We start from the raw sequence: 26,947 nt of genomic DNA, 5'->3' as shown, positions 1-26,947 counted from the left end.
CCCCCAGTATCTTTTCAAGTGTCGTACTCCTTTAGAGAGATAAATAGCTGCGTTCTTCACACACAACTCCAGTGTATTCTTTCGGTGGAACTCCAGCCGAAGTGTCTGTGGAGACACTGGGAAGCTGGCCCTATGAAATAACCCCTCATGTTCTCAAACCCCAAGCCATATTCACTTTCATTTATCTGCACCGCTGGGGGACAAAAAATAGAAATTAGTAAGTTTGGGGACTGACTGCTTCCATTTTCTTCCACAGAATGTTTTTATTGCAGTGCTGTATGTTGTGGTATTTTCCATATGAGCAAGCACTTAGTAGCATAAGAGATATTTCACTTCTGTGGTGTTCTGTCATGTGACCAGTTAGTGAGAATATTACAATATTACATTTTGTGAAGAAAGGCATACTGTTGTAAATAGGGTTTCCAGATATAATCAACATGTATTAGATTCTCAAATACATTTTTAAACAAAGAGAAGAAGTCATCACTAAACTCAGAGAGCTATTGAAAGCAAGCTCTCCAGGGAGGTTTCCCCTCAATTCTGAAGTTATCTTGAAATATAAAGCAAGTGCATAAGAAGGGACCGGTACTGGAGTTCTATAGTCTTTAGTTCCTGAGCATCACAAAGTAAACAATTGTACCCTCGGTGATTTGAGTATTGAGATTATAGTTTATAGTGAGAATAACTGTAATGGGAAATGGGGTGCCTAACAGTTCAGCCTGTATCATTTCTTTACCGGAGGTAGTGGAAGTGAGAATCACATAACAGTACTGTGAGGCAATTGTTCAAAGTGTTTTTGCAAAATTAAATGAATGATGAGTATGAATTGCACCTGGATGAAAACAAATTTCATCCAGACATGGTGGTGCACACCTTTAATCCCAACATTTGTGAGGCAGAAGCAGGTAAATCTCTGTAATTCAACATCAGCCTGGTGGACATACTTCCAGGACAGCCACTCTATGTAGATAGACCCTGTCTCAAAAGAAGAAAAGGGAGGAGGGGAATAATAAAAGAAGCAGAAGAAAAAGGAGGAGGAGGAGGAAGAGGAAGAGGAGGAGGAGGAGGAGGAGGAGGAAGAAGAAGAAGAAGAAGAAGAAAAGAAGAAGAAGAAGAAGAAGAAGAGACTGACACTCTCAGAAAATGAAGTATGAAGTAAATCAGACTGGATATGCCTAAAAAAGGAGATAAAGCATTTGAGATTAAAAAAAAAGGAAATTTATACCACCATATTGCTGCTCAATAAATATACACTGTTATTGCTCCCTGAGATTATTTAGGCCAAGACTTGTTACAGTCATGTTTGACTCACTAGTGGAGTATTAAAGATTTAAGCACGCTTATGTCAACAGATATTATGCCTGTAAAGACATAATCCTGGAAATTTGTGCTAAAAAGCATTTCTGACAATAGATGTTGAACGTTATTTAATGTATGGAAATTACTAAAAAAACGCCAAACAAAGGCTGCAGTTTCCTACTGTGGACTTTGGGTGTCGCTGTTGGCCAGTCTGGAGAGCCTGAAGCGCCACTTCTCGCGCAGCCGCAGAGAGCTTTCCAATGAGCCCTTTCTCCGCCTTATCCTTTACACCGCTTCTTCCAAGCAAAAGAAGAATCGTTTCGTGAACTAGAACTGGCATCAAAGACCATTTGAAGCCAGGAATATCCGCAGCACGGAGCTTCCTCGGAACCCGGCGTCTCCAAGTTGGTGAGCGAGCAAAGGGGAACAAGAAGAATGTGGGAGGGCGCTGCCGAAAGGCGCCGGGTACAGAGGCGGCCAATGCTCCTTCCTTTCCTGCTGCCTTTGTTCTGCACCGCGCTCTCTGAGCAGATCCGCTACAAGATCCCCGAGGAGATGCCCACCGGCTCGGTAGTGGGGAACCTCGCCAAGGACCTGGGCTTCAGTGTCCAGGAACTACCGACGCGAAAGCTGCGTGTCAGTTCCGAGAAGCCTTACTTCAGCGTGAGCGCAAATAGCGGGGAGTTGCTAGTGAGCAGCAGGCTGGATAGGGAGCAGATTTGCGGGAAGAAGCCGTTGTGTGTTCTGGAATTTGAGGCTGTTGCTGAAAATCCGTTGAACTTTTTTCATGTGAGCGTGGAGCTTGAGGACATTAATGACCACATGCCAAAATTCACGCACACATCCTTTGAATTGCAAATAAGTGAGTCCACAAAACCAGGGACACGATTTATCTTAGGATCCGCCTATGATGCAGACATTGGAACCAATTCTCTGCAGAATTACCAGCTGAGTCCCAACGATCATTTTTCACTGGTGAATAAAGAGAAGTCAGACGGTAGTAAATACCCTGAAATGATACTGAATACACCTCTAGACCGGGAAAAGCAGAAATCCTACCATTTGACCTTGACTGCTTTGGACTTTGGGCATCCACCCCTCAACAGCACTGCACAGATACAAGTCCTAGTGACTGATGCCAATGATAACCCTCCAGTGTTCAGCCAAGATATATACAGGGTGAGCCTGCCAGAAAACGTGCACCCGGGAACCTCCGTGCTTAGGGTGGCTGCCACAGATCAGGACGAGGGTGTCAATTCCCAGATCACGTATTCTTTTAGCGAAACTGGCCAGATCACACAATTTAACCTGGATTCTAATACCGGGGAAATTACTACTCTGGATACATTAGACTTCGAAGAAGTCAAAGAATATTCCCTTGTTTTGGAAGCAAGGGATGGTGGGGGAATGATTGCACAATGTACGGTAGAGATAGAAGTTCTGGATGAAAACGACCATGTCCCCGAAGTGTTGTTCCAGTCTCTACCGGATCTCGTAATGGAGGACGCTGAGCCAGGAACACACGTCGCTCTGCTTAAAACCCGAGACAAAGATTCTGGACGCAATGGAGAAGTTATCTGCAAACTAGAAGGCAGTGTTCCATTTAAAATACTCACTTCCTCAAGAAACACATATAAATTAGTGACAGACGGGGTTCTAGACCGCGAGCAGAACCCAGAATACAACATTACTATCAGAGCCACCGACAAGGGTGAGCCGCCCCTCTCTTCCAGCTCTAGTGTCATCTTGCACATTGGGGACGTGAACGATAACGCTCCAGTTTTCACAAAGGTTTCATACCTGGTCCATGTAGCAGAGAACAATCCACCTGGAGCCTCCATCGCTCAAATTAGCGCCTCTGACCCTGATTTAGGGCCCAATGGCCACGTCTCCTATTCGATTATAGCCAGCGACCTAGAACCTAAATCGCTGTGGTCATACGTGACTGTAAACGCACAGAGCGGAGTGGTGTTCGCGCAGCGCGCCTTCGACCACGAGCAGCTCCGCTCCTTCCAGCTGACACTACAGGCGCGCGACCAGGGCTCTCCCGCGCTCAGCGCCAACGTAAGCTTGCGCGTGCTGGTGGGCGACCGCAACGACAACGCGCCGCGCGTGCTGTACCCCACGCTGGAGCTCGACGGGTCTGCGCTCTTTGACATGGTACCTCGTGCTGCCGAGCCCGGATATCTGATCACCAAGGTGGTGGCGGTGGACGCCGATTCCGGACACAATGCCTGGTTGTCGTACCACGTGCTGCAGGCCAGTGATCCCGGACTCTTCAACCTGGGCCTGCGCACTGGCGAGGTGCGCACAGCGCGTGCCTTGGGTGACAGAGACTCTGCGCGACAGCGCCTTCTGGTCGCTGTGCGTGATGGTGGACAGCCACCACTCTCGGCTACAGCAACGCTCCACCTGATCTTCGCTGACAGCCTGCAGGAGGCCCTGCCAGACCTCAGAGATGACCCACTGCCCCCTGACCCTCAAGCCGAGCTGCAGTTCTACTTGGTGGTGGCCTTGGCCTTGATTTCTGTGCTTTTCCTCCTGGCTGTGATTCTAGCCATCGCGCTTCGACTGCGACACTCCTCCAGCCCCTCCGTCTGGGGCTGCTTTCAGTCAGAAGTTGTGGTTCCCCCCAACTACAGCGACGGGACTTTGTCGTATTCCTACAACCTGTGTGCTGCTCCCACGGGGAAGGCAGAGTTTAATTCCCTAACATGTAATGATCAGTTGAATTCAGGACAAGATATACATTTTGGAGATTCAGCGGGAGCCTTGTTTCCACTTTGTAATTCCAGTGAGTCAACATCACATCAGGTGAGTTTCCTGCGAGTATAATATACTCCTTTCTACTCACTTGGCCATATTCTCAGGAAATATATACTTTTCAGATAGAACCAGTTCTTAGGGCAATGCTGGTGAAGAGTTGGTGGTATGGTTCAGTGTTAGAGCACCTGCCTAGTGTGCTGACTCAGTCCCTAAGACCACCATGAAAAGTTTAGTGGGTTAAAAAGTGCTCGTGGAGAGAGACTCAGCAGTTAAGAGCAATGGCTGCTTGTCCAGATGCATTGCAGCTGACAATTTTCTGTAACTCCAGTCCCAAGGGATCGGACTCCCTCTTCTGGCCTCTGAGGGTACCAGGCACACACAGGGCACAGACACACATGCCAACAAAACCAAATACATTTAATAGATAAATAATAAAGAATAAAGTATGAGCACTTCTGTGCCTTATAGGTATGGCGTACCAAACTCAAATGATCAGAAAGTAGTCTTACCTACAATGTGAAAATTTACTGACTCTCCCTAGAATTTAGTGAGAGTTCTCCATGAATTTTCTTCCTGTTGCTTAATACAATATAAGATGAATACTTGTTGTAGCTTAAACATACTGTAATTATAAAAGCAGTCATGGAGCTGGGTGTGGTAGCTCACGTCTTTAATCCCAGCACTTGGGAAGTAGAGGCAGGTGGATCTCTGGGTTTGAGGCCATCCGAGAGTTACAGTACTGCCAGGGCTACACAGAGAAACTCTGTCTAGAAAAACCAAAACAAACGAACAAAAGTCATTGAGGCTCAGCAGTTAAGAACACTGGCTATCTTTCAGAGGACCTAGGTTCAAATCCCAGAACCCACATGGTGCTTCACAACTGTCTGTAGCTCCAGTTACATGAGATATGATGCCCTCTTCTGGTCTCCAAGGGTGAAAGACATGAAAGTGGCACACAGACTTACATGCAAAGAAAATTCCATACACACACAAAGTCACTGAAATGATCCTTAAAGAAAAAAAGTATTTTCTACTGATGTATCTGTTATAGTTTCTATAATCTGTCTGTTTCATGTGATTAATTCCTTTCCCACCAAAGACTCCCAAAGTAAGATCTCTTAAGCTTAGCTTTATGTCCATGGCCCCGTGGACATAATTTTATGCAATATGTTATGTGTGGACAGTTACTTAGCAGAATTCTGGTTTAGTATTCATCAGAAGATCAAAAAGTTTAATACTATATTATGTACAATGCCAGAATTTGGGAAATAAAGGCAGGGCTAGCCTGAACTATGAGAGACCCTTTCTAAACAAACAGCCCAAAACCCAAAAGGTCAAAAGCAAGCTGTTATTGCTGGAAGTGTAGGTTTTTGAGAGTTTCTTTGTACTGAAGCTCATTCAGTAGGCTCCCCCATTGGAGAAGATTTGAACAATGCTTTCACTCTGTTTCTCCCTGACAAACTCCAACATGTAATTTTAAAAATTATTACTAGTATTGTTTGTAAACATGCGGGTCAGAGGACAACGTTGTAGATTTCATTCTTCTACCTTTTATATGGCTTCCAAGGATAAAACTCATGTTACAAGGCTTGGAAGGCAAGCGCTTCTGTATGCTGAGCCATCTGGATGAACTCTAGCAGAAAATTCACTGTCTTTTCATTGTTCTCCTACACCAAAATATGTAGAGGCCTTCTACAAATTTAGACCATCTCTAGGAGAAAAGTAGTCTTGAAGTTTTCAAAATTTTAGCAAAACTTGCAAATCTGATGTGCATGTAAAAATAATATATACGAAAAGTCATAGTACATTGTATCACTCCTGCTGGGCAGTCTATAGCACCTGCTTCAGTTACTGACCACTTCAAACTATCGATGGAAAGTGTTTTTGTAGTGGCATTTACTGTTTGGCTTCTTGTGATAATTATGTGTTCCTCACTCTTTGTTGTTCTATGGGTGAAAGCTGTAGTAGTGGAGCTAACCGTGCATGTGTGTGTGTGTGCGCGCGCGCGTGCGTACGTGCATGTGTGTGCATGCGTGTGTGTGCGTGCGTGTGTGTGTGTGCGTGTGTGTCCCTTGAACAGTCATCTGATTTAAAATGTAACTATTGCCAGGCTTGGTGGTACACACTTTTAATCCCAGCACCTGGAGGCAGATGTAGATGGAGCTCTGAGAGTTTGAGACCAGCCTGGTCTACAGAGTAAGTTCAAGGACAGCCAGGGCTACACAGTTAGACCCTGTCTCAAAAAGACTATCCATAGAGATTTGCTTTTAATTGTGTCTTTATCTATTCCTTTCAAGTATCTATAATTTAAATAAAATAACAAACCAGTATAATCTCTGATTTAAAAAAAACTTGAATTGTAAAAGTATTTGTCCTGTTAAAATTTTACAACCTTAATATAAAAACTTATCAGTGTGTAATTAAAATAACATTTAGAAAGGAATTGTAAAAGCATAAACTCTGTGGAAAGCTACTACAATGGTAGGTTTAATCCAGATAAAAAAATCTCTAAATAATCATCTTTAAAGGATCTGTTCTAGTCTAAAATTAGGGTTCTTAATTAAACCGTATGTCTTGAAAACTTTCTCACAAAGCTGGGAAACAACGGGAAATAAAACTACCCTGTTATCTTTTAGGATTGAATGCAAACCAGCCATTTCATGTAATGTTAATTCACAGACCTAATAATTAACATAATCACACTTTATCACACACACGTTTGCACTTTCTTCTGAAATAAATATTTAGGAATAAATTTAAAATTAAGTAATGAAAAGCGCCTAATAAAAGCTTAAGAAACTGCGTCTGAGTGCAGTAACACTTTAGGACTCTAAGCGCCGCTGTTCACCTGCTGGGAGAGAAATGCACCCGAAAAGCCATCAGATTCTCAGCGCTAACAAAATCGGAGTGGCAGATTCCAGAGTCCAACTGCGCAACTGCGGTGAAATTCCGTCCCTGGGTTTGTGGCTCTCCAGCTTTCCGTAAGATTTCTGTTCCCATCACCGCTACCAAAGGTATCCCTACCGCCTACGCCCAGTGAAGACTGGGAGGATTCTTGTGCGAATGAACAATGGCTGCTTCCAAGAATCAACACCGGCAAAGCGGGCTGGTCCTATTGTGCACGCTGATGGGGACGCTGTGCCAGATCGGGGTAGGACAGATTCGCTACTCGGTTCCAGAAGAGACAGACAAAGGCACGGTCGTGGGTAACGTCTCCAAGGACCTAGGACTGGAGTCGCGCGATCTGGTCAAGCGAGGAGTCCGCATCGTCTCCAGAGGTAGGTCGCAGCTTTTCTCTCTGAACCCGCAGAGCGGCAGCTTGATCACCGCGGGCAGAATAGATAGGGAGGAGCTGTGCGCCCAGAGTGCGCCCTGTCTTGTAAATATTAACATCCTAGTTGAGGACAAAGGAAAACTCTTTGGGGTAGAAATAGAAATAACTGATATTAACGATAATAATCCGAAGTTCCATGTTGAAGATCTGGAAGTGAAAATTAATGAAATCGCTGCCCCTGGAGCACGGTATCCACTTCCAAAAGCAGTTGATCCAGATGTGGGAGTAAACTCCCTCCAGAGTTACCAGCTCAGCCCCAACCAACACTTCTCTCTGGATATGCAAAGAGGAGACCACGGTGATATAAATCCAGAGCTGGTGCTGGAGCGCACCCTGGACCGAGAGGAAGAGCCCATTCACCACCTGATCCTCACCGCCTCCGATGGTGGCGACCCGCGCCGCTCCAGCACAGCGCTCATCCAGATCACAGTGTTGGATACAAACGACAATGCCCCTGTTTTCGACCAACCGGTTTACCGCGTGAAAGTCCTTGAGAACGTGACCCCAGGCACCTTGCTGCTTACAGTGAGAGCTAGCGACCCGGATGAGGGTGCCAACGGGAAAGTGACATATAAATTCCAGAAAATTAATGACAAACAGTCCCTGTTATTTCATCTTCATGAAAATACCGGGGAAATATCAGTAGCGAAAACTCTGGACTATGAAGAATGTTCATTATATGAAATGGAAATACAGGCCGAAGATGTGGGGGCACTTCTGGGGAGAAGCAAAGTGATAATTACGGTAGAAGATGTAAACGACAATCGGCCGGAAGTGACCATTACATCCTTGTTTAACCCAGTGCTGGAAAATTCTCTTCCTGGTACAGTAATTGCCTTCTTGAATGTGCATGACCGAGACTCTGGAAAGAACGGTCAAGTTGTCTGTTCCACACACGAGAACTTACCTTTTAAATTAGAAAAGTCAATAGATAATTATTATAGATTGGTGACATCGAAGTATCTGGACCGAGAAAAGGTCTCTGTCTACAATATCACAGTGATAGCTTCAGATCTAGGAGCCCCACCTCTGTCTACTGAAACTTACATTGCCCTGACTGTGGCAGACACTAATGACAACCCTCCTCGTTTTCCCCATACATCCTACACGGCCTGCATCCCAGAGAACAACCTGAGAGGTGCCTCCATCTTCTCCTTGACTGCACATGACCCTGACAGCCAGGAAAATGCGCAGGTCACTTACTCTGTATCTGAGGACACCATACAGGGAGCACCTCTGGCCTCTTACATCTCCATCAACTCAGACACTGGCGTCCTGTATGCACTGCAGTCTTTTGACTTTGAGAAGATCCAAGACTTGCAGTTTTGGGTTATTGCCAGTGACAGTGGGAGCCCACCACTCAGCAGCAACGTGTCACTGCGCTTGTTTGTATTGGACCAGAATGACAATGCTCCTGAGATTCTATACCCGGGCCTCCCCACAGATGGCTCCACTGGTGTGGAGCTGGCGCCCCGCTCTGCAGAGCCTGGATACCTTGTGACCAAGGTGGTGGCAGTGGACAGAGACTCAGGACAGAACGCCTGGCTGTCCTACCGCCTGCTCAAGGCCAGCGAACCTGGGCTCTTCTCCGTGGGGCTGCACACGGGGGAGGTGCGCACAGCCAGGGTCCTGCTGGACAGAGATGCACTCAAACAGAACCTGGTGATGGCAGTGCAGGACCATGGCCAGCCTCCTCTCTCCGCCACTGTAACGCTCACTGTGGCCGTGGCTAACAGTATCCCTGAAGTGTTGGCTGACTTGAGCAGCATTAGGACCCCTGGGGCCCCAGAGGATTCTGATCTCACCCTCCACTTGGTGGTGGCAGTGGCTGTTGTCTCCTGCGTGTTCCTTGTCTTTGTCATTGTCCTCCTAGCACTCAGGCTTCAACGCTGGCAGAAGTCTCGCCAGTTCCAGAGTTCCAGAGGTGGATTGCCCCCTGCACCTCCCTCACATTTTGTGGGCATCGACGGGGTACAAGCTTTTCTGCAAACCTATTCTCATGAAGTCTCCCTCACTTCAGGCTCCCAGACAAGCCACATTATCTTTCCTCAGCCCAACTATGCAGACATGCTCATTAACCAAGAAAGCAGTGAGAAAAATGATTCCTTATTAGCATCCATAGATTTCCATGAGAGTAAGGATGAAGGCGCGTGTGCTCTGGTAAGTTCGCTTCTCTGGCTCTCATAGCAATTTTGAGACATGCTAAGACTTTTGTGTGCATTTAAATGATGGCAATGTCAAACTGAACACTTAAGAGTCTTAGGGTGCTGAAAAGATTGTTTTCAAGGGAGTTAGACAAGACTTGAGAATGTGTTAGTTATCAGAGTGCTTGCCTAGCTTGCCCAAACCCTGAGTTAGATCCACAGCATCACATAGACTGCGCAGGGTAGCACATGCTTGTAATCCTAGCCCACGGGTAGGGTTGGTAATGGCAGGAGGATCAAAAGTTCAAGTTCATCCTCCAGTATTTTATTAAGTTCAAGGTTAGCGTGGGTTATGTGAGACTCTGTCTGAAAACACCAAAAAGACCCATGCAAAAATCTTAGACAAGACATTGTTCAACCTTTAAACATCCCATTGTTCTTTCACTGATCATCTACCACACAGTTTTCTACTTGCGCACGTATTTGTTCTAAGTTAGTACTACAGAAAAGTTATTGGGGTGTCCAGATCCTTAGTCGTTACCTCAGTAATCATCAAATATGTCACCATTATATTAGTCTACAAGTAGGCACTGCAAGATTTTTTGACTTTAAGCATCTTTTGAGGCCTGCTTCTTCATCAGCATTCATCAAACTCAAACCACAAGCACATTTTACAATACAGAACTTGGTAGGGGTGAAACCAGTGCATGAATGTTGAGTGGATGCGTATATAAACCTTTCCGGGTCTGTACCAATGGAAATATGGAATCTAAACCCTCAATTAGTACTTAATCTCCCCTTCAAAAGAAAAGTAACAAAATCTAAACTTAAACTTTCGGCTGGGGGGGGTGGCATATGCCTTTAATCCCAACACTCATGGGGCAAAAGTAGGTGGATCTCTGTAAGTTTGAGACCAGTCTGGTATACAAGACAAGTTCCAGGACAGCCAGGACTGTTACACAAAGAAATGCTGTCTTGATAAAACAAAATAAAGGAAGGAAGGAAGGAAAAGAAATGTTCATAAAATACTGAAGAATCTGTTTCGGCAGACTGACTTACCTGAGCATTTTGGGCTCTACATCCATCTGAAATGGTGAGATGATAAACAAATTCCAAATAAGTTACCAATTTCAGAGAAAAAAAAACACATTTCAACTAAACTATACACATTATTTGTGTTCCTTCTCGTAGCATTTGAATAAAGCTAACTCCTAGTTTGTCACCAGTCAAAAATGGAAGACAAGATAAAGCCTTTGTGATGTTGAGAAGGGTCTCTCCCCAGGACTGTGCAGCATTCCCGCCTGTGTTACATGTACACTGGAGTTGAGATTATCTTCCTGCTTTCTGTAACATCTGGGAGCACATTCACCTGACGAGACAACTACATAATTGGCACTTTATTTTGTTAGGGGTAAAGAGAGTTGTCTCTTGCCTAGTGTGCGCAAAGTATTGCTTTGATTTCGACCACTTAAAAAACTAATTAATTAATAGAATATAAAGTTAAACCAAATATCATTATATTCAGTAACTTTATGTGTTGGACCTACTATGAGTTCAATTTCTCCAATTTCAAAGTCATTACATTATAATAGTATGGTGCATGGATAAAGGAATAATTTTTTAAATATTTTGCAAATAATATTTGCAACACAAGTAAAATATTGTGTTGCAAATAGCTAATAATTTCCCTAGTAATTTTTAGAATGAATTAATGTAATATAAAAAGTAGGATAGAAGCTACATAATTTGGAAATAAGAAAAGGAGGAACTTAGCAGGCTGTACTATATCTGGGCTACATCACTAAGAAAGTCTTCTCAAATGAGTATCTCCTAAAGAAGTAATGAAGATTCTCTTTGTTTTTATAAAGAGAATATTGACATTTCCAGGAAGAAAGGACATCTGAGGTATGGGACAGATCTGCCCAAACATAAAATTAATAATAATAATAATAATTTGCAACAGTACTGATATTTCCAAACATTATGAAACAGCATTGATTACTTAGAAATATTGAAAGAATTATAGAAATAAACAAAAGAGGAGTGAGAGTAGTTTCAACACAACAGCCAACAAGAAATAAATTTGTGATAATAATAATATAATAGACTCTGGGTGTAAGACTAATGTCACGTTAGTTATTAAATTCCCACTTCAAAAGGGTAACGCTTTGCTTTATGTAAAAGCACAGTGAATGCAGTGACCAAAAAATGGACCAACATATGTAGGTTTGCATGAAAACCATGTGGTATTTCCAACAATATTGAAAGAATAAAAAAATATATGAAAGAGGTGTTTAACATCTCTGTTCAATATTCAATATTTGAATATTAAAATATGACTTATTTAGTTAGGCACAATTGTATTATTAGTTGAGAAAAAGAAAAAAAACTTCAAAACCGCAGAGGCTGCAGTTTCCTACTGTTGACTCTGGGCGCCGCTGTTGGCCAATCTGGAGAGCCTGGAGCAGAGCGCTTTCCGAAGAACCCTTTCTCCGCCTTATCCTTTTATACCGCATCTTCCAAGCAAAAGAAGAATCGTTTCGTGAACTAGAACTGGCATCAAAGACCATTTGAAGCCAGGAATATCCGCAGCACGGAGCTTCCTCGGAACCCGGCGTCTCCAAGTTGGTGAGCGAGCAAAGGGGAACAAGAAGAATGTGGGAGGGCGCTGCCGAAAGGCGCCGGGTACAGAGGCGGCCAATGCTCCTTCCTTTCCTGCTGTCTTTGTTCTGCACCGCGCTCTCTGAGCAGATCCGCTACAAGATCCCCGAGGAGATGCCCACCGGCTCGGTAGTGGGGAACCTCGCCAAGGACCTGGGCTTCAGTGTCCAGGAACTACCGACGCGAAAGCTGCGTGTCAGTTCCGAGAAGCCTTACTTCAGCGTGAGCGCAAATAGCGGGGAGTTGCTAGTGAGCAGCAGGCTGGATAGGGAGCAGATTTGCGGGAAGAAGCCGATGTGTGTTCTGGAATTTGAGGCTGTTGCTGACAATCCGTTGAACTTTTATCATGTGAGCGTGGAGCTTGAGGACATTAATGACCACATGCCAAAATTCACGCACACTTTCTCGGAGCTGCAAATAAGTGAGTCTGCACAACCGGGCACCCGATTTATATTAGAGGTAGCAGAAGATGCGGATATTGCCTTAAACTCGCTACAGAATTATAAACTCTCTCTTAGCCCTAGTTTCTCACTAGTAAATAAAGAAAAACAAGATGGTCGTAAATACCCGGAGTTGGTATTGGAGAACATTTTAGACCGTGAGCAGCATAATTTCTACCGATTAGTTCTGACTGCTTTAGACGGCGGGAATCCTCCCCTAAGTGGCACTACCGAGCTTCGGATCCAGGTCACTGATGCCAACGATAATCCTCCGGTGTTCAACCAGGAAGTCTACAGAGTTCACCTTCCAGAAAACGTGCCCCCAGGCACAACTGTGCTACAGGTGACAGCTGCGGACAAGGATGAGGGCGTGAATTCAGAGATTACTTATTCCTTCTACAGAGCTGGACAAGTGTTCAGTCTAAATTCAAAGAGTGGAAAAATTACAACACAAGGGACACTGGATTTTGAAGAAATCAAAGACTATTCTATAGTGGTGGAAGCGCGCGATGGTGGAGGCCTGGTTGCTCAATGCACAGTTGAAATTAACATTCAAGATGAAAACGACAACAGCCCAGAAATTACAGTTCGCTCTCTGCTCGAAATGATTCCAGAAAACGCAGCGCCGGGAACACTAATTGCATTGATCAAAATCCAAGACAGAGATTCCGGGGAAAACGGGGAGGTTAATTGTGGACTAGACAGTGAGGTGCCCTTTAAAATCATCTCATCTTCCAAAAACTCGTATAAATTAGTAACAGATAGAACCTTAGACCGAGAGCTTACCCCAGAATACAATATCACCATCACCGCCATTGATAGAGGCAAGCCACCCCTCTCCTCCACGACAAAAATCACCCTACACATTGGTGACGTCAATGACAACACTCCGCTTTTCCATCAGACATCCTACTTGGTGTACATAGCCGAGAACAACCCACCCGGAGCCTCCATCGCCCAAGTCAGCGCGTCTGACCCGGATTTGGGATCCAATGGCGATGTTTCCTACTCCATCATAGCCAGCGACCTGGAATCTAAATCGCTGTGGTCATACGTGACTGTAAACGCACAGAGCGGAGTGGTGTTCGCGCAGCGCGCCTTCGACCACGAGCAGCTCCGCTCCTTCCAGCTGACACTGCAGGCGCGCGACCAGGGCTCTCCCGCGCTCAGCGCCAACGTGAGCATGCGCGTGCTGGTGGGCGACCGCAACGACAACGCACCCCGCGTGCTGTACCCCGCGCTTGAGCCCGATGGCTCAGCGCTTTTCGACATGGTACCGCGCGCCGCTGAGCCCGGATATCTGGTCACCAAAGTGGTGGCGGTGGATGCAGACTCTGGACACAATGCCTGGTTGTCGTACCACGTGCTGCAGGCCAGTGATCCCGGACTCTTTAGCCTGGGCCTGCGCACTGGCGAGGTGCGCACAGCGCGTGCCTTGGGAGACAAGGACGCGGCGCGGCAGCGTCTGTTGGTTGGTGTTCGCGATGGTGGACAGCCGCCTCTCTCGGCCACTGCCACGCTGCTTCTAGTATTCGCTGACAGCCTGCAGGAGGCCCTGCCAGACCTCAGTGACCGCCCACTATCCCCTGACCCTCAAGCTGAGCTGCAATTCTACTTGGTGGTGGCCTTGGCCTTGATTTCTGTGCTTTTCCTCCTGGCTGTGATTCTAGCCATTGCGCTTCGACTGCGACACTCCTCCAGCCCCTCCGTCTGGGGCTGCTTTCAGCCTGGACTTTGTTCTGAATCTAGACCTGTGGTTCCCCCCAACTACAACGAAGGTACTTTGCCATATTCCTATAATCTGTATGGTGCACATGTCGGAAAGACAGAATGTAATTTTCTAAAATGCAGTGAGCCATTGAGTTCAGGACAAGGCCTTCTTTGCCCTGAGTCGTCGGGGGCCTTGTTTCCACTTTGTGATCCCAGTGAGCCGACTTCCCACCCGGAACCTCTAACACCGGTGAGTTCCATTGAAATTTTTGCTTCTCTCTTCCTGAAGTTCCCAACTATCTATAGTTACATGGCAATACAGCACGTTTTCTGGTCGTGTGAGTCCTCTTCAAAAATGTTAAAATGGCTTAAAGTTCTATTTCCTTTCATCAATGAAGATGACGTGAACTGTGATATAATCTCCAGAAAGAAATGTAAAAGGTTACGAGTTTACGGTGTAGTGAAACATTCACACAGTACTGAGAGTGTGTGCTGTTAGCTTCACAACAGAACAAGTGGACAGTTTTTTCAAAGTGATTGAAATTTACCTGTTGATTTTCACTTTTTTTGAGACAGAGTCTTGCTTTGTAGTTTATAGGGTGGTCTTGATTCCTGACTCCCTGTGTATCCCAGGCTGACCTGGAAGTTATTATACTGTGTGTCAGAGGCCAGCCTAGAACTGGAGGTTCTACTGTCTCCGTCTCCTGCAGGCTGGATTATAAATCTGAATCACCATTCTTTCTAATTTTGGTATACATTGGCAAACATTAAATTTAGAGTACATAGTAATTTGCCAGGTAGTAAGTGGCACAAGCCTTTAATCCCAGCACTCAGGAGGCAGAGGCAGGTAGATCTGTTCGAGGCCACCTGATCTACAGAGAAAGTTCAGGACAGCCAGGGATATGTTATACAGAGAAGCCCTGTCTCAAAAACAAAAACAACAACCACACAACCAAAAAAAGTTACTTCATCCTTTAAGCTCATTGTTATCCCTCTTTACTGACTTCACTGAGAGCTCCCTTTCTTGTGTTTATTCCTCATAGTTAGCTTCTTAGACTTACCTAACAAAGCCAAGGCTTTTTGACTCCCCTAAAAAGACATGAAAACTACTTGTGTGTTTGTGGAACGAAAGAGAATTGCTGAGCTCTTCAGACTCATCTGAGTTCTATCACTTTGGCGGGGGGGCAACTGTGAGATCCTACAGGAAAGAAAAGATTGGGGTTGGGATGCAGTGGTGGAGCACTACTTACAGGGTGGGGTGCCGTGGTGGAGCACTACTTACAGGATGGGATGCAGTGGTGGAGCACTACTTACAGGGTGGGGTGCCGTGGTGGAGCACTACTTACAGGATGGGATGCAGTGGTGGAGCACTACTTACAGGGTGGGGTGCCATGGTGGAGCATTACTTACAGGGTGGGGTGCCATGGTGGAGCACTACTTACAGGGTGGGGTGCCATGGTGGAGCACTACTTACAGGGTGGGGTGCCATGGTGGAGCACTACTTACAGGGTGGGGTGCTATGGTGGAGCACTACTTACAGGGTGGGGTGCTATGGTGGAGCACTACTTACAGGGTGGGGTGCTATGGTGGAGCACTACTTACAGGACGGGGTGCCGTGGTGGAGCACTACTTACAGGACGGGGTGCCGTGGTGGAGCACTACTTACAGGACGGGGTGCCGTGGTGGATCACTACTTACAGGACGGGGTGCCGTGGTGGAGCACTACTTACAGGACGGGGTGCCGTGGTGGAGCACTACTTACAGGACGGGGTGCCGTGGTGACACTGGAGTTATAGACTGATATGCACCACTATGTGGGTCCTCTGGAAGAGAAGCCAGTGCTTTTAACTGCTGAGTCATCTCTCTAGCCCCTTCCTCCAATTCTTTTTGTTTTGGTTTTGTCTTGGGTATGGAGGTTTTGGTTTTTGAGACAAGGTTTCTCTGTGTATGGTTGTTCTGTAACTCACTCTGTAGACCAGGCTAGTCTCTACCTCCTAAGTGCTAGGATTAAAGATGTCACCACCACCTGGCTACTTTCCTCTGATCCTTTATATATAATCTTTGAAAAAAGAAGGGTAAGGAGAAAACACTGGATTCATCTTATAGTTTGAAGTCACAAAGGTTTTCCCACCATGCTTGTAGTGGGTTCTGAGTTAGTTCTTCCTAAAGGCCAAAGCTACTAGTTAGGCATGCATACAAGACTGCCATCTCATATTATGTCTTTGCTTGGTTTCCTCTGACAGTCATAATATAGTATATGACATCTTTAAGAACATATTGCTTCTTTGCATAACACCACTTACCACTTACTTCTTAGTCGTAGACATTCATTCTATATTTTGTGTTCTTTTCACTAAATTATTACTTAACTTTAAATGAACTTTAGAATAAGAAGTGTATGATTGCCGGGCATTGGTGTACACCTTTAATTCCAGCACTTGGGAGGCAGAGGCAGACGGATCTCTGTGAGTTTGAGCACGCCTGGTCTACAAGAGCTAGCTCCAGGACAGGTTCCAAAGCTACAGAGAAACCCTGTCTTGAAAAAGAAAAGGTGAATGCCCACTTTAAAATTTAATAATTTCTTGCTTCCTTTCTTTTCTTCTTGTCCTGGGGATTGAGCTCATGACCTCATACATCTAGGCGAGTTGTTTTCTAATGGGCCATATCTCAACCCTTGAACTGTGTGAAGGTTGGGGATGTAGCTCAGGGGTAGAACACTTGCCTAGAATGCTGAAGTTCTAGGTTCCATCCCCAGCACCACACACACACACACACACACACACACACACACACACACTGTCATGATGAAGGATTGAAAATTTTCTTTTTTTCAAATGTTAATTTTTATCTTCCCAATACCTGTACATGCATCACACATTCACATCAAAAGCTAAACCTTTTGTGAACTAGTAGAAAGGTTTAAATGGTCACATGAATGTGAAGCTTGTAACCTTAATCCTATCTGTCCCTTGTGACAGCACATATTTTGTCCCAATTCTTGGGAAGCAGAGGCAAGTAGGATCTCCATGAGTTTGAGGCCAGCCTGGTCTACAGAGTGAGTTTCAGGACAGCCAAGGGCTACACAGTGAAACCTAGTCTTTAAAACACACACACACACACACACACACCTCTATCTTGTTTAAATTTTGATATTAATAGGAAAGGTAAGAAATGTATAAATATTGTCCAAGTAAAATTTTCGTATAGCACAAAAGTTTTAAAGAAACTATGAATTTTATCATTAAAATTGATAAATTTATTATATCTTCAAAGTAGGTACTCCATCTATATATTCATTTAGTGTAATTATGAGCCATACTTGGTGGTGTGTGCTTTTAATCCCAGCACACTGGAGGTGGAGACAGGAGGATTTCTGTGAATTTGTAGCCAGTCTGGTCTATATAGTAGTTCCAGGACAGCCAGGGCTACATAATGAGGTCCTGCCAGGAAAAATAATGGAACCAATGTAATTATGGAATAAACATATATATCATGCACGTGTAAAGGAAATGGTGGATATTACATAATATTCATATCAAAATTACATCTAAGAGTTGTAAAGGCATGCAAAACAAAGCACCATAGAAATGAAATTATAATAATTTAGAGAGTATATACATCCAAAATTTAAAGTGAATGAGGTTAACATTAAGCTAAAACTCTTCGGAGAGTTAATACAGAAATATTATTCCACTTCATTTACAACTCAGATATTCACAAATTGTCATTGTTTTTGCAGGATAAATATAAGAAAATGCTTAGAAAATCTAAAATCACAATAATAATCCAGTACTAATTTCATCAATCATCTATAATCAAATATGTCATGGGGGAGGGGATTCACACGAGTAGAACCACTCCAGAGGCTGAGGCAGGAGTATTGCTTGAATACAAGCCTTTAAGACCAGCCTAAGAGACTCCATTTCTGTAAGACACTTTCTCGAAAGAACAAAACGAAGTAAGGATGGAGGGATGGGTGGAGGAACAAAGAAAGAAAAAAGGAAGATTGGGAATAGGGGAAGGGAGAGAGGCTCCCGGGATGGAAGAAGGGGATTGAGAAAGGAACGGAGGGAAGGAGGGTGTAGTAACCATTTAGGACTCTGAGCGCCGCTGTTCACCAACTGAAAGAAAAACTCCGCATTCCATCCGGATTGTCACGTCAGCAACTACACAAAGCCCTGTGTATCCTACAAACTGGTTCCTGGGCAAAGCTCAACCTTTTAACTTGGAGCGCTCTGGCTTTCTCATGAGGAATAAGTATCATCGAACAATTGTGGGAAGAAAAGAAGAGACTAGGGAGTAAGTGAGCACAAAGAGCATTCTGAGAAAATTCCGGAGCAAAAGCAACAATGGCTGCCGGCACCAGACGCCCGCCCTGCAGAAGACTGATCCTCCTTTGCGCGCTGCTAGGGATGCTGCGGGAGGCCAGGGCCAGGCAGATCCGCTACTTGGTACCAGAAGAGACAGAAAAAGGTTATATGGTGGGAAATATCTCTCAGGACCTGGGACTGGATCCCCGTGAGCTGGCGGAGCACGGAGTTCGCATCATCTCCAAAGGTAAGATTCAGCTTTTCTCTCTGAGCTCGCGGAGCGGCAGCTTGGTCACCGCAGGCAGGATAGACCGGGAGGAGCTGTGCGCCCAGAGCGCGCCCTGTCTCCTAAGCTTTAAAGTCCTAGTTGAAGACAGAGTGAAACTTTATGGGGTGGAAGTAGAGGTGCTTGATATCAACGACAATCCGCCGAAATTTGAGGCTGAAAATTTGATAGTAAAAATCAGCGAAATCGCTGCCCCTGGAGCACGGTACCCACTCCCAGAAGCTATAGATCCAGATGTGGGCATAAACTCCCTCCAGAGTTACCAGCTCAGCCCCAACCAACACTTCTCTCTACACCTGCAAACCGGAGATGAAGGAACTATAAACCCAGAGCTGGTGCTGGAGCGCACCCTGGACCGAGAGGAAGAGCCCATTCACCACCTGATCCTCACTGCCTCCGATGGTGGCGACCCGCGCCGCTCCAGCACAGCGCTCATCCAGATCACAGTGTTGGATACAAACGACAACGCCCCTGTTTTCGACCAACCGGTTTACCGCGTGAAAGTCCTTGAGAACGTGACCCCAGGCACCTTGCTGCTTACAGTGAGAGCTAGCGACCCGGATGAGGGTGCCAATGGGAAAGTGACATATAAATTCCGGAAGATTAATGAAAAACAGTCCCTGTTATTCCATCTTCATGAAAATACCGGAGAAATATCAGTAGCGAAAACTCTGGACTATGAAGAATGTTCATTATATGAAATGGAAATACAGGCCGAAGATGGTGGGGGACTGAAAGGGCGGACCAAACTGGTAATTATGGTAGAAGATGTGAACGACAATCGGCCGGAAGTGACCATTACATCTCTGTTTAGCCCCGTGAGGGAAGATGCCCCTCCAGGGACTGTAATCGTTCTTTTCAATGCTCAAGACCAAGACTCGGGGAAGAACGGTCAAGTTGTCTGTTCTATCCAGGAGAACCCGTCTTTTAAATTAGAAAATTCAGTAGATGATTACTACAGGTTGTTGACAACCCAGACTCTGGATCGAGAAAAAGCTTCTGAGTATAACATCACAGTGACGGCAACAGACAGGGGAACCCCATCCATGTCCACAGAAAGTCACATCACCCTGTACGTAGCTGACATCAATGACAACCCACCAACCTTCTCTCAAACTTCGTACTCAGTCTATCTCCCTGAAAATAACCCCAGAGGCACCTCCATCTTCTCGGTTACTGCCCAGGACCCCGATGACAGTGAGAACGCTAAGGTCACTTACTCTTTGGTGGAGAACACCATCCAGGGAGCTCCACTCTCCTCCTACATCTCCATCAACTCCAACACCGGCGTGCTCTACGCTCTGCAATCCTTTGACTATGAGCAGTTTCGAAATCTGCAGATGCAGGTGAGGGCAAGCGACAGCGGACATCCCCCACTCAGCAGCAACGTGTCCCTGACTGTGTTTCTACTGGATCAGAATGACAATGCTCCCAGGATCCTGTACCCCTCCCTCCCAACTGATGGCTCCACCGGTGTGGAGCTGGCGCCCCGCTCAGCAGAGGCTGGATATCTAGTGACCAAGGTGGTGGCGGTGGACAAAGACTCGGGACAAAACGCCTGGTTGTCTTACCGTCTGCTCAAGGCCAGTGAGCCCGGACTCTTCACAGTAGGACTCCGCTCAGGCGAAGTGCGCACAGCTCGGGCGCTGCTAGACAGAGACGCACTCAAGCAAAGCCTCGTGGTGGCTGTCCAGGATCATGGTCAACCCCCTCTTTCTGCCACCGTCACTCTCACAGTGGCTGTGGCAGACAGCATCCCCGACATCCTGGCTGACTTGGGTAGTGTCGACACTCCTGCAGACCCTGATTCTGATATCACACTCTACCTGGTAGTGGCAGTTGCTGTGGTCTCCTGTGTCTTCCTAGTCTTTGTACTTGCACTGCTGGCCCTTAGGCTAAGGCGCTGGCACGCTTCGCATCTGCTCCAGGCTACCTCGGGCGGATTGACTGGGGTACCACCATCACATGTTGTGGGCGTGCATGGGGTTCAAGCTTTCCTACAGACCTATTCTCAAGAGTTCTCCCTCACACCTGACTCTGGGAAGAGCCACCTAATCTTCCCACAGCCCAACTACGCAGACACGCTCATCAGCCAGGAGAGCTGTGGGAAAAGCGAACCTGTGTGCAGCTCAGTTGAGTCCAAGTTTCCCATTGATGACACTCCTTTGGTTCCTGTGAGTTTGGGTTTTTCCCCTTTATTAATTTATGATTAGCATTAGCTCTCTGCTTTCATGTTGCATAAGTCGATGTTTACGTATTTGTAACCACTCAAGTTTTCACTGAGCCTAGTCTTTCAGTTGATTGGTCGGACATCCCTGATATGATTTTCACTTTTTTATTATAAAACTCTTGTCAGTGGAGGCGGTTCCTATTTTCCTGCATGGCTAGAGCGGCTCGGTTGGTCATGGCTGGTGGCTCTCTACTATCTCTCCAGCTGGAGTTCTCTTCCTGACATTAAGGGGTCATTGTTCCTAATGCCCCTCAGTGTAGTTCTTGCTCCTAAAACAGTTTCCGGTGTGACGCTTCGGTAAGGGTGAAATAATGGGTGACCCTTTCTCGGAGAAACAGCTGAAACCCCAGTCTCGCCCCCACATTTCTATCTTGTGACAGGAAAACACCTCAATGAACTATTGTTTTTCAGACCGTAAGTTTGTAGAAATTATTTATGCTTAAAGATCTTTTCTGAGGCCGGGTGGCCGTGGTGCACGCCTTTAATCCCAGTGCTCAGGAGGCAGAGGCAGGCGGATCTCTGTGAGTTTGAGGCCAGCCTGGGCTACAGAGTGAGTTCCAGGACAGGTCCAAAGCTACACAGAGAAACCCTGTCTTGAAGAACAAAACAAAAAAGAAATCTTTTCTGAGGGTGAGTCAAGTTTCAGCTATGATTTCCAACCCCCACCAAAGCCTTTTTGTCTTTTCTTCTTTTAATGGTGAAAATTGTAGAATCCTTTACAGTAATAACATTAAAGGTTTGGGTTTCCTAGTGCTATAGTATCAAGTTATAAAAAAATAACTTGACACTCTTCTTTCAAGTGTATGCTTGCTCAAGAGAAGTTGCTAATATGAGGAATTAAAAATTTGTCAAATATAGGGAATTAAATTTTTGTCTCCAGCTCAATTCACCAAACTCAGGAAGTAGATAGGATGTAAGTTAGAAACTGGTATCCGAACCTGCTGCAGAAGAATCGAAAAAGATTTTCTTGGATTTTAACTATTAGGAAAAATAATTTATTACTTGGTTTTTTTTTTTTTTTGACATAAGGTCAACATTCAAGGATGGCATGCAGGAGAACACTTGAACATAACTTTGGAGATGGGAGTATTGCTCAGTGGCAGAGTACTTGGCTGTCCTGTGTGAGACACCCAGTTTCCCTGCGCCTAAAAAAGAAAGGGAAATATCTATTCTACAGCCTGGTACCTGTCTTTAATCTCAGCACTTGGGCGGCAGAGGCAGGCAGATCTCTGTGAGTTTGAGGACAACCTGGTCTACAGAGTGAGTTCCAGGACAGCCATGTAGAAAAACACTGTCTTAAAAAAATGTGTTTTTTCAAGACAGGGTTTCTCTGTAGCTTTGGAGCCTGTCCTGAAACTACCTCTTGTGCACAACTCTGGGTTCAATCTGCATTGCCTTAAAAATGAAGTAAAAGAAACCACTCTTTCTTCCGTATGCTGATAGAAGAAAATAAGAATTCTCTGGAAATCTAATTTTCTAATTATGTAGTATAGAAATTTTTCAAATTTCTCTTCTGAGGAGTCACATTTATGTTTAAATTAATGCATGTAAAATGCACATTAATTTGGGGAAAACATAACACAGATACTCATGATGTATGTATCTATGGCATGGTAAGTAGATAACAGTCTACACAAAACATCTCTTCCCAATGCTTATTAGCATATGTTAATCGTGACATTTCCATACATGTATGCAATGTGTTTCAATCACACTCAGTTCTCATTACCACACCTCATCTCCACTGTACTCCCACCCTTCCCCTTCCTCTTCCCAACTGGCCCCACTACTTCGTCCGTGTCTTTTGTGTGGTTTTTATCAGAGTGGTTTACAAGAGCACAGGTGAGGACATTTTCATTTGTCTTGGTTTAGTTCAGTTGGCTTTTTGACTCAGGGTCCTATTGTATCTCCCAGGCTCATCTTCAATTCTTTATCTTGTGCTTGCAGACACATGACTTCACACCCAACTGCCCCTTAGCTGTAAAACCACAACATAGGTAACTGGGCTGATGTTCCACTGATGTGGGAAGCAATCAGTGCTGGTGCTCTTAGGCTATGTGTGTAGACAACAGATTGTAGTACATAAATAGGCTGGAAATGAAATTACTGGTTTTTTGTTTCTTTAAAAAAGAAAGTGTTAAATTACACCATATATTTTGGATTTTCTCCTCAATAGCCAGAAAGATCAATGCACACTAAAGAAAGATTGGCTTTATGTTCATCACTGTTGAAGGTGGTTGGCTGGTCTGATTTACACCTGAAGATTCACAACACAATACTTAATATTCTACAGTGTGGTACAAATTTCCAATTATATATAATTGCCTTTAAAACGTTAAATACATAAGTACTCACTGTAATCCCATAGTAAGATTAAATTTTGCGACTATTGCATAGCTACATATTCAGAACAATATATACATTTTGGAAAGGGATTTCTAAACACGATGAACTGCAATTCCACTCAAAGCCTCTGGGCGCCGCTGTCGGCCAGTGCAGCGCAAACTCCAAAGACCCGGATCCCTCGGTCTCTAGGCTGGAATTTCCTGCGCAGAAACGAATACATTCCAAAGGGAACTCTCATTCACAGAGACTAAGACACCGATTCCCAGTCCCAAATTGGGGTCCCGCTATCCAGGACCGAACGCACCTCCACCTCGGAAGACTGCACTCTATCCTACTGTGAAGAACAGAAGACCCAGAGAGAACCCGAGCCAACAATGGGAGGGAGCTGCGCGCACAGGCGGCGCCCCAGCCGCCCGCAGGTACTGTTTACACTGCTGCTGCCTTTGTTCTGTCCCGCGCTGGCCAAGCCGGTCCGCTACTCCATCCCGGAGGAGCTGGACCGCGGCTCTGTGGTGGGGAACCTGGCCAAGGATCTGGGGCTCAGTGTCCTGGAAGTGTCGGCTCGGAAGCTGCGGGTTAGCGCTGAGAAGCTGCACTTCAGCGTGGACGCGGAGAGCGGGGACTTACTGGTGAAGGACCGCATAGACCGAGAGCAGATATGCAAGGAGAGAAGAAGGTGTGAGCTGCAGTTGGAAGCCGTGCTGGAAAACCCCTTGAATATTTTTCATGTCGTTGTGGAGGTTGAGGACGTTAATGATCACGCTCCTCAATTCGAGAAGAAAGAAACGCGTTTAGAAATTCTAGAAACTGTGTCAGTTGGTACACGAATACCCCTTGAGCCTGCCACTGACGCCGACATAAGTTCGAATTCAATTAAAGATTACCAGATAAGCCCCAACCCTTATTTCTCATTAATGGTTAGAGTTAATCCTGATGGCGGCAAAAGCCCGGAGCTATCTCTTGAGAAACTCCTAGACAGGGAAGAACAAAGGTCTCATCGCTTGATACTGACTGCCTTGGATGGAGGGGACCCGCCTCGAAGTGCTACCACTCAGATAGAAATATCTGTAAAGGACACCAATGACAACCCTCCAGCGTTCAGCAAGGAGGAATACAGGACCAGTGTTAGTGAAAATCTGCCGCCAGGATCCTGCGTGTTGCAAGTGACAGCCACTGATGAGGATGAGGGCGTCAATGCTGAGATAAGTTACTACTTTCGGAGCACAGCCCAGAGCACAAGGCACGTGTTCTCTCTAGATGAGAAAACAGGCGTGATTAAGAATAACCAGCCATTGGATTTTGAAGATGTAGAAAGATACACCATGGAAGTGGAAGCGAAAGATGGAGGCGGTCTCTCCACACAGTGTAAAATCATCATAGGAGTCCTAGATGAAAACGACAACAGTCCAGAAATAGTCATCACCTCTCTTTCTGAACGTATCTTGGAGAATTCTCCCCCAGGAGTGGTGGTTGCCCTCTTCAAAACGCGAGATCGGGATACCGGAGGAAACGGAGAAGTGACTTGTGACATAGGCAAAGACCTGCCTTTCAAGATTCAAGCTTCTTCTAGCAACTACTACAAGTTAGTAACAGATGGAGCCATAGACCGAGAGCAGGACCCACAGTATAATGTCACCATCACCGCCACGGACAGGGGCAAGCCACCCCTTTCTTCCAGTACAACCATCACTCTGCACATCACTGACGTAAACGATAACGCTCCGGCTTTTCAGAAGTCGTCTTACATAGTCCACGTGGCGGAGAACAACCCACCCGGAGCCTCCATCGCTCAAGTCAGCGCCTCTGACCCGGATTTGGGATCCAATGGTCATATCTCCTACTCCATCATAGCCAGTGACTTGGAACCTAAATCGCTGTGGTCATACGTGACCGTGAACACACAGAGCGGAGTGGTGTTCGCGCAGCGCGCCTTCGACCATGAGCAGCTGCGCTCCTTCCAGCTGACACTGCAGGCGCGCGACCAGGGCTCTCCCGCGCTCAGCGCCAACGTGAGCATGCGCGTGCTGGTGGGCGACCGCAACGACAACGCACCCCGCGTGCTGTACCCCGTACTTGAGCCTGACGGCTCTGCTCTTTTCGATATGGTACCGCGCGCCGCCGAGCCCGGATATCTGGTCACCAAAGTGGTGGCGGTGGATGCAGACTCTGGACACAATGCCTGGTTGTCGTACCACGTGCTGCAGGCCAGTGATCCCGGACTCTTTAGCCTGGGCCTGCGCACTGGCGAGGTGCGCACAGCGCGTGCCTTGGGAGACAAGGACGCGGCGCGGCAGCGTCTGTTGGTTGGTGTTCGCGATGGTGGACAGCCGCCTCTCTCGGCCACTGCCACGCTGCTTCTAGTATTCGCTGACAGCCTGCAGGAGGCCCTGCCAGACCTCAGTGACCGCCCACTATCCCCTGACCCTCAAGCTGAGCTGCAGTTCTACTTGGTGGTGGCCTTGGCCTTGATTTCTGTGCTTTTCCTTCTGGCTGTGATTCTAGCCATTGCGCTTCGACTGCGACACTCCTCCAGCCCCTCTGTCTGGGGCTGCTTTCAATCTGGTCTTTGCTCTAAGACTAGGCCAGGGGTTTCTCTCAACTATAGCGAGGGGACTCTGCCTTATTCCTACAATCTGTGCGTTGGGCATACTGGAAAGGCAGAGTTAAATTTCCTGAAATGTAGCGCACCCCTGCCTTCTGCCGAAGACATACTTTGCAGTAGTTCTCCGGGGGCTTTAATTCCGCTTCACGTTGGGGATGATATGACAACACATCCCGAGACTCTAACACCGGTAAGTTTCGTTTTATTCTTTAATAATCCTAGTTTCTCTTATTTCAGGCATAGTAACTTTGCTTTCATATCTAGGTTCATATTTGAAAAACCGGTAGCTAACTGCCACCATGTCTTCTCAATGGTGAAATGACAACTTTTCGTTCATAAGTTGATCTTATCCTTCAGTGGAAAAAATTAAGTTAACAAATTGGAGATATCTTGTAAGGTTCTGGTTGGCAACAAAAGCAGTAAAACTCTTGGGGCCAGAGAAATGGCTCAAGGGTGAAGAGTTTTTGTTCTTGCAGAGGACATGCATTGAGTTCCCAGCACCCACAGGTGCTCATAACCGCCATCACTGTAGTTCCAGGGGATGAGGGTATCTGACACCGGATTCTGACTTCCTTGGGCCCCAGGCATTCATGTGGTGCATATATATATATATATATATATATATATATATATATGTATGTATATATGGACCAAACACTCATAAACATAAAATAATTTTTAAAGCAATAGTCTTGGTGTCTAACCAAATAAATGAGTAACCTCTCCAAACTTGCTACTAAAATGAATTTATGCGTCTAGTCTATATAATGTCTAAAATGTTAAAGCATGTTGAACTATCAGATCAGTGCTCCTTTCTAA

At 45.8% G+C, this 26,947-nt stretch overlaps 1 protein-coding gene across 14 annotated transcripts in view; it reads left to right on the top strand.

The window, feature by feature from the left end:
* The window catches only part of LOC130886493 (protocadherin gamma-C4), a 186,443-nt gene that overhangs the window by 65,271 nt on the left and 94,225 nt on the right, over positions 1-26,947 (top strand). Inside the window, exon 1 of one of the 14 annotated variants that reach the window (XM_057788351.1) lies at positions 1,645-4,113. The exons of 9 other annotated variants lie outside the window; for them this stretch is intronic. In XM_057788351.1, coding sequence (XP_057644334.1) covers positions 1,735-4,113 — 2,379 coding nt within the window. In that variant the 5' untranslated portion in view covers positions 1,645-1,734. Of the gene's footprint in view, positions 1-1,644; positions 4,114-7,098; positions 9,560-12,055; positions 14,605-18,517; positions 21,125-23,722; positions 26,319-26,947 lie in introns of those variants that run through there. 4 more of the 14 variants (XM_057788338.1, XM_057788349.1, XM_057788343.1 and 1 more) reach the window with 4 other exon arrangements.

The sequence above is a fragment of the Chionomys nivalis genome, chromosome 14 (assembly GCF_950005125.1).
Source record: "Chionomys nivalis chromosome 14, mChiNiv1.1, whole genome shotgun sequence".
Classification (NCBI taxonomy): Eukaryota; Metazoa; Chordata; class Mammalia; order Rodentia; family Cricetidae; genus Chionomys; species Chionomys nivalis.
The sequence above is the reverse complement of the archived record's forward strand: the minus strand, read 5'-3'. Positions and strand labels throughout refer to the sequence as shown.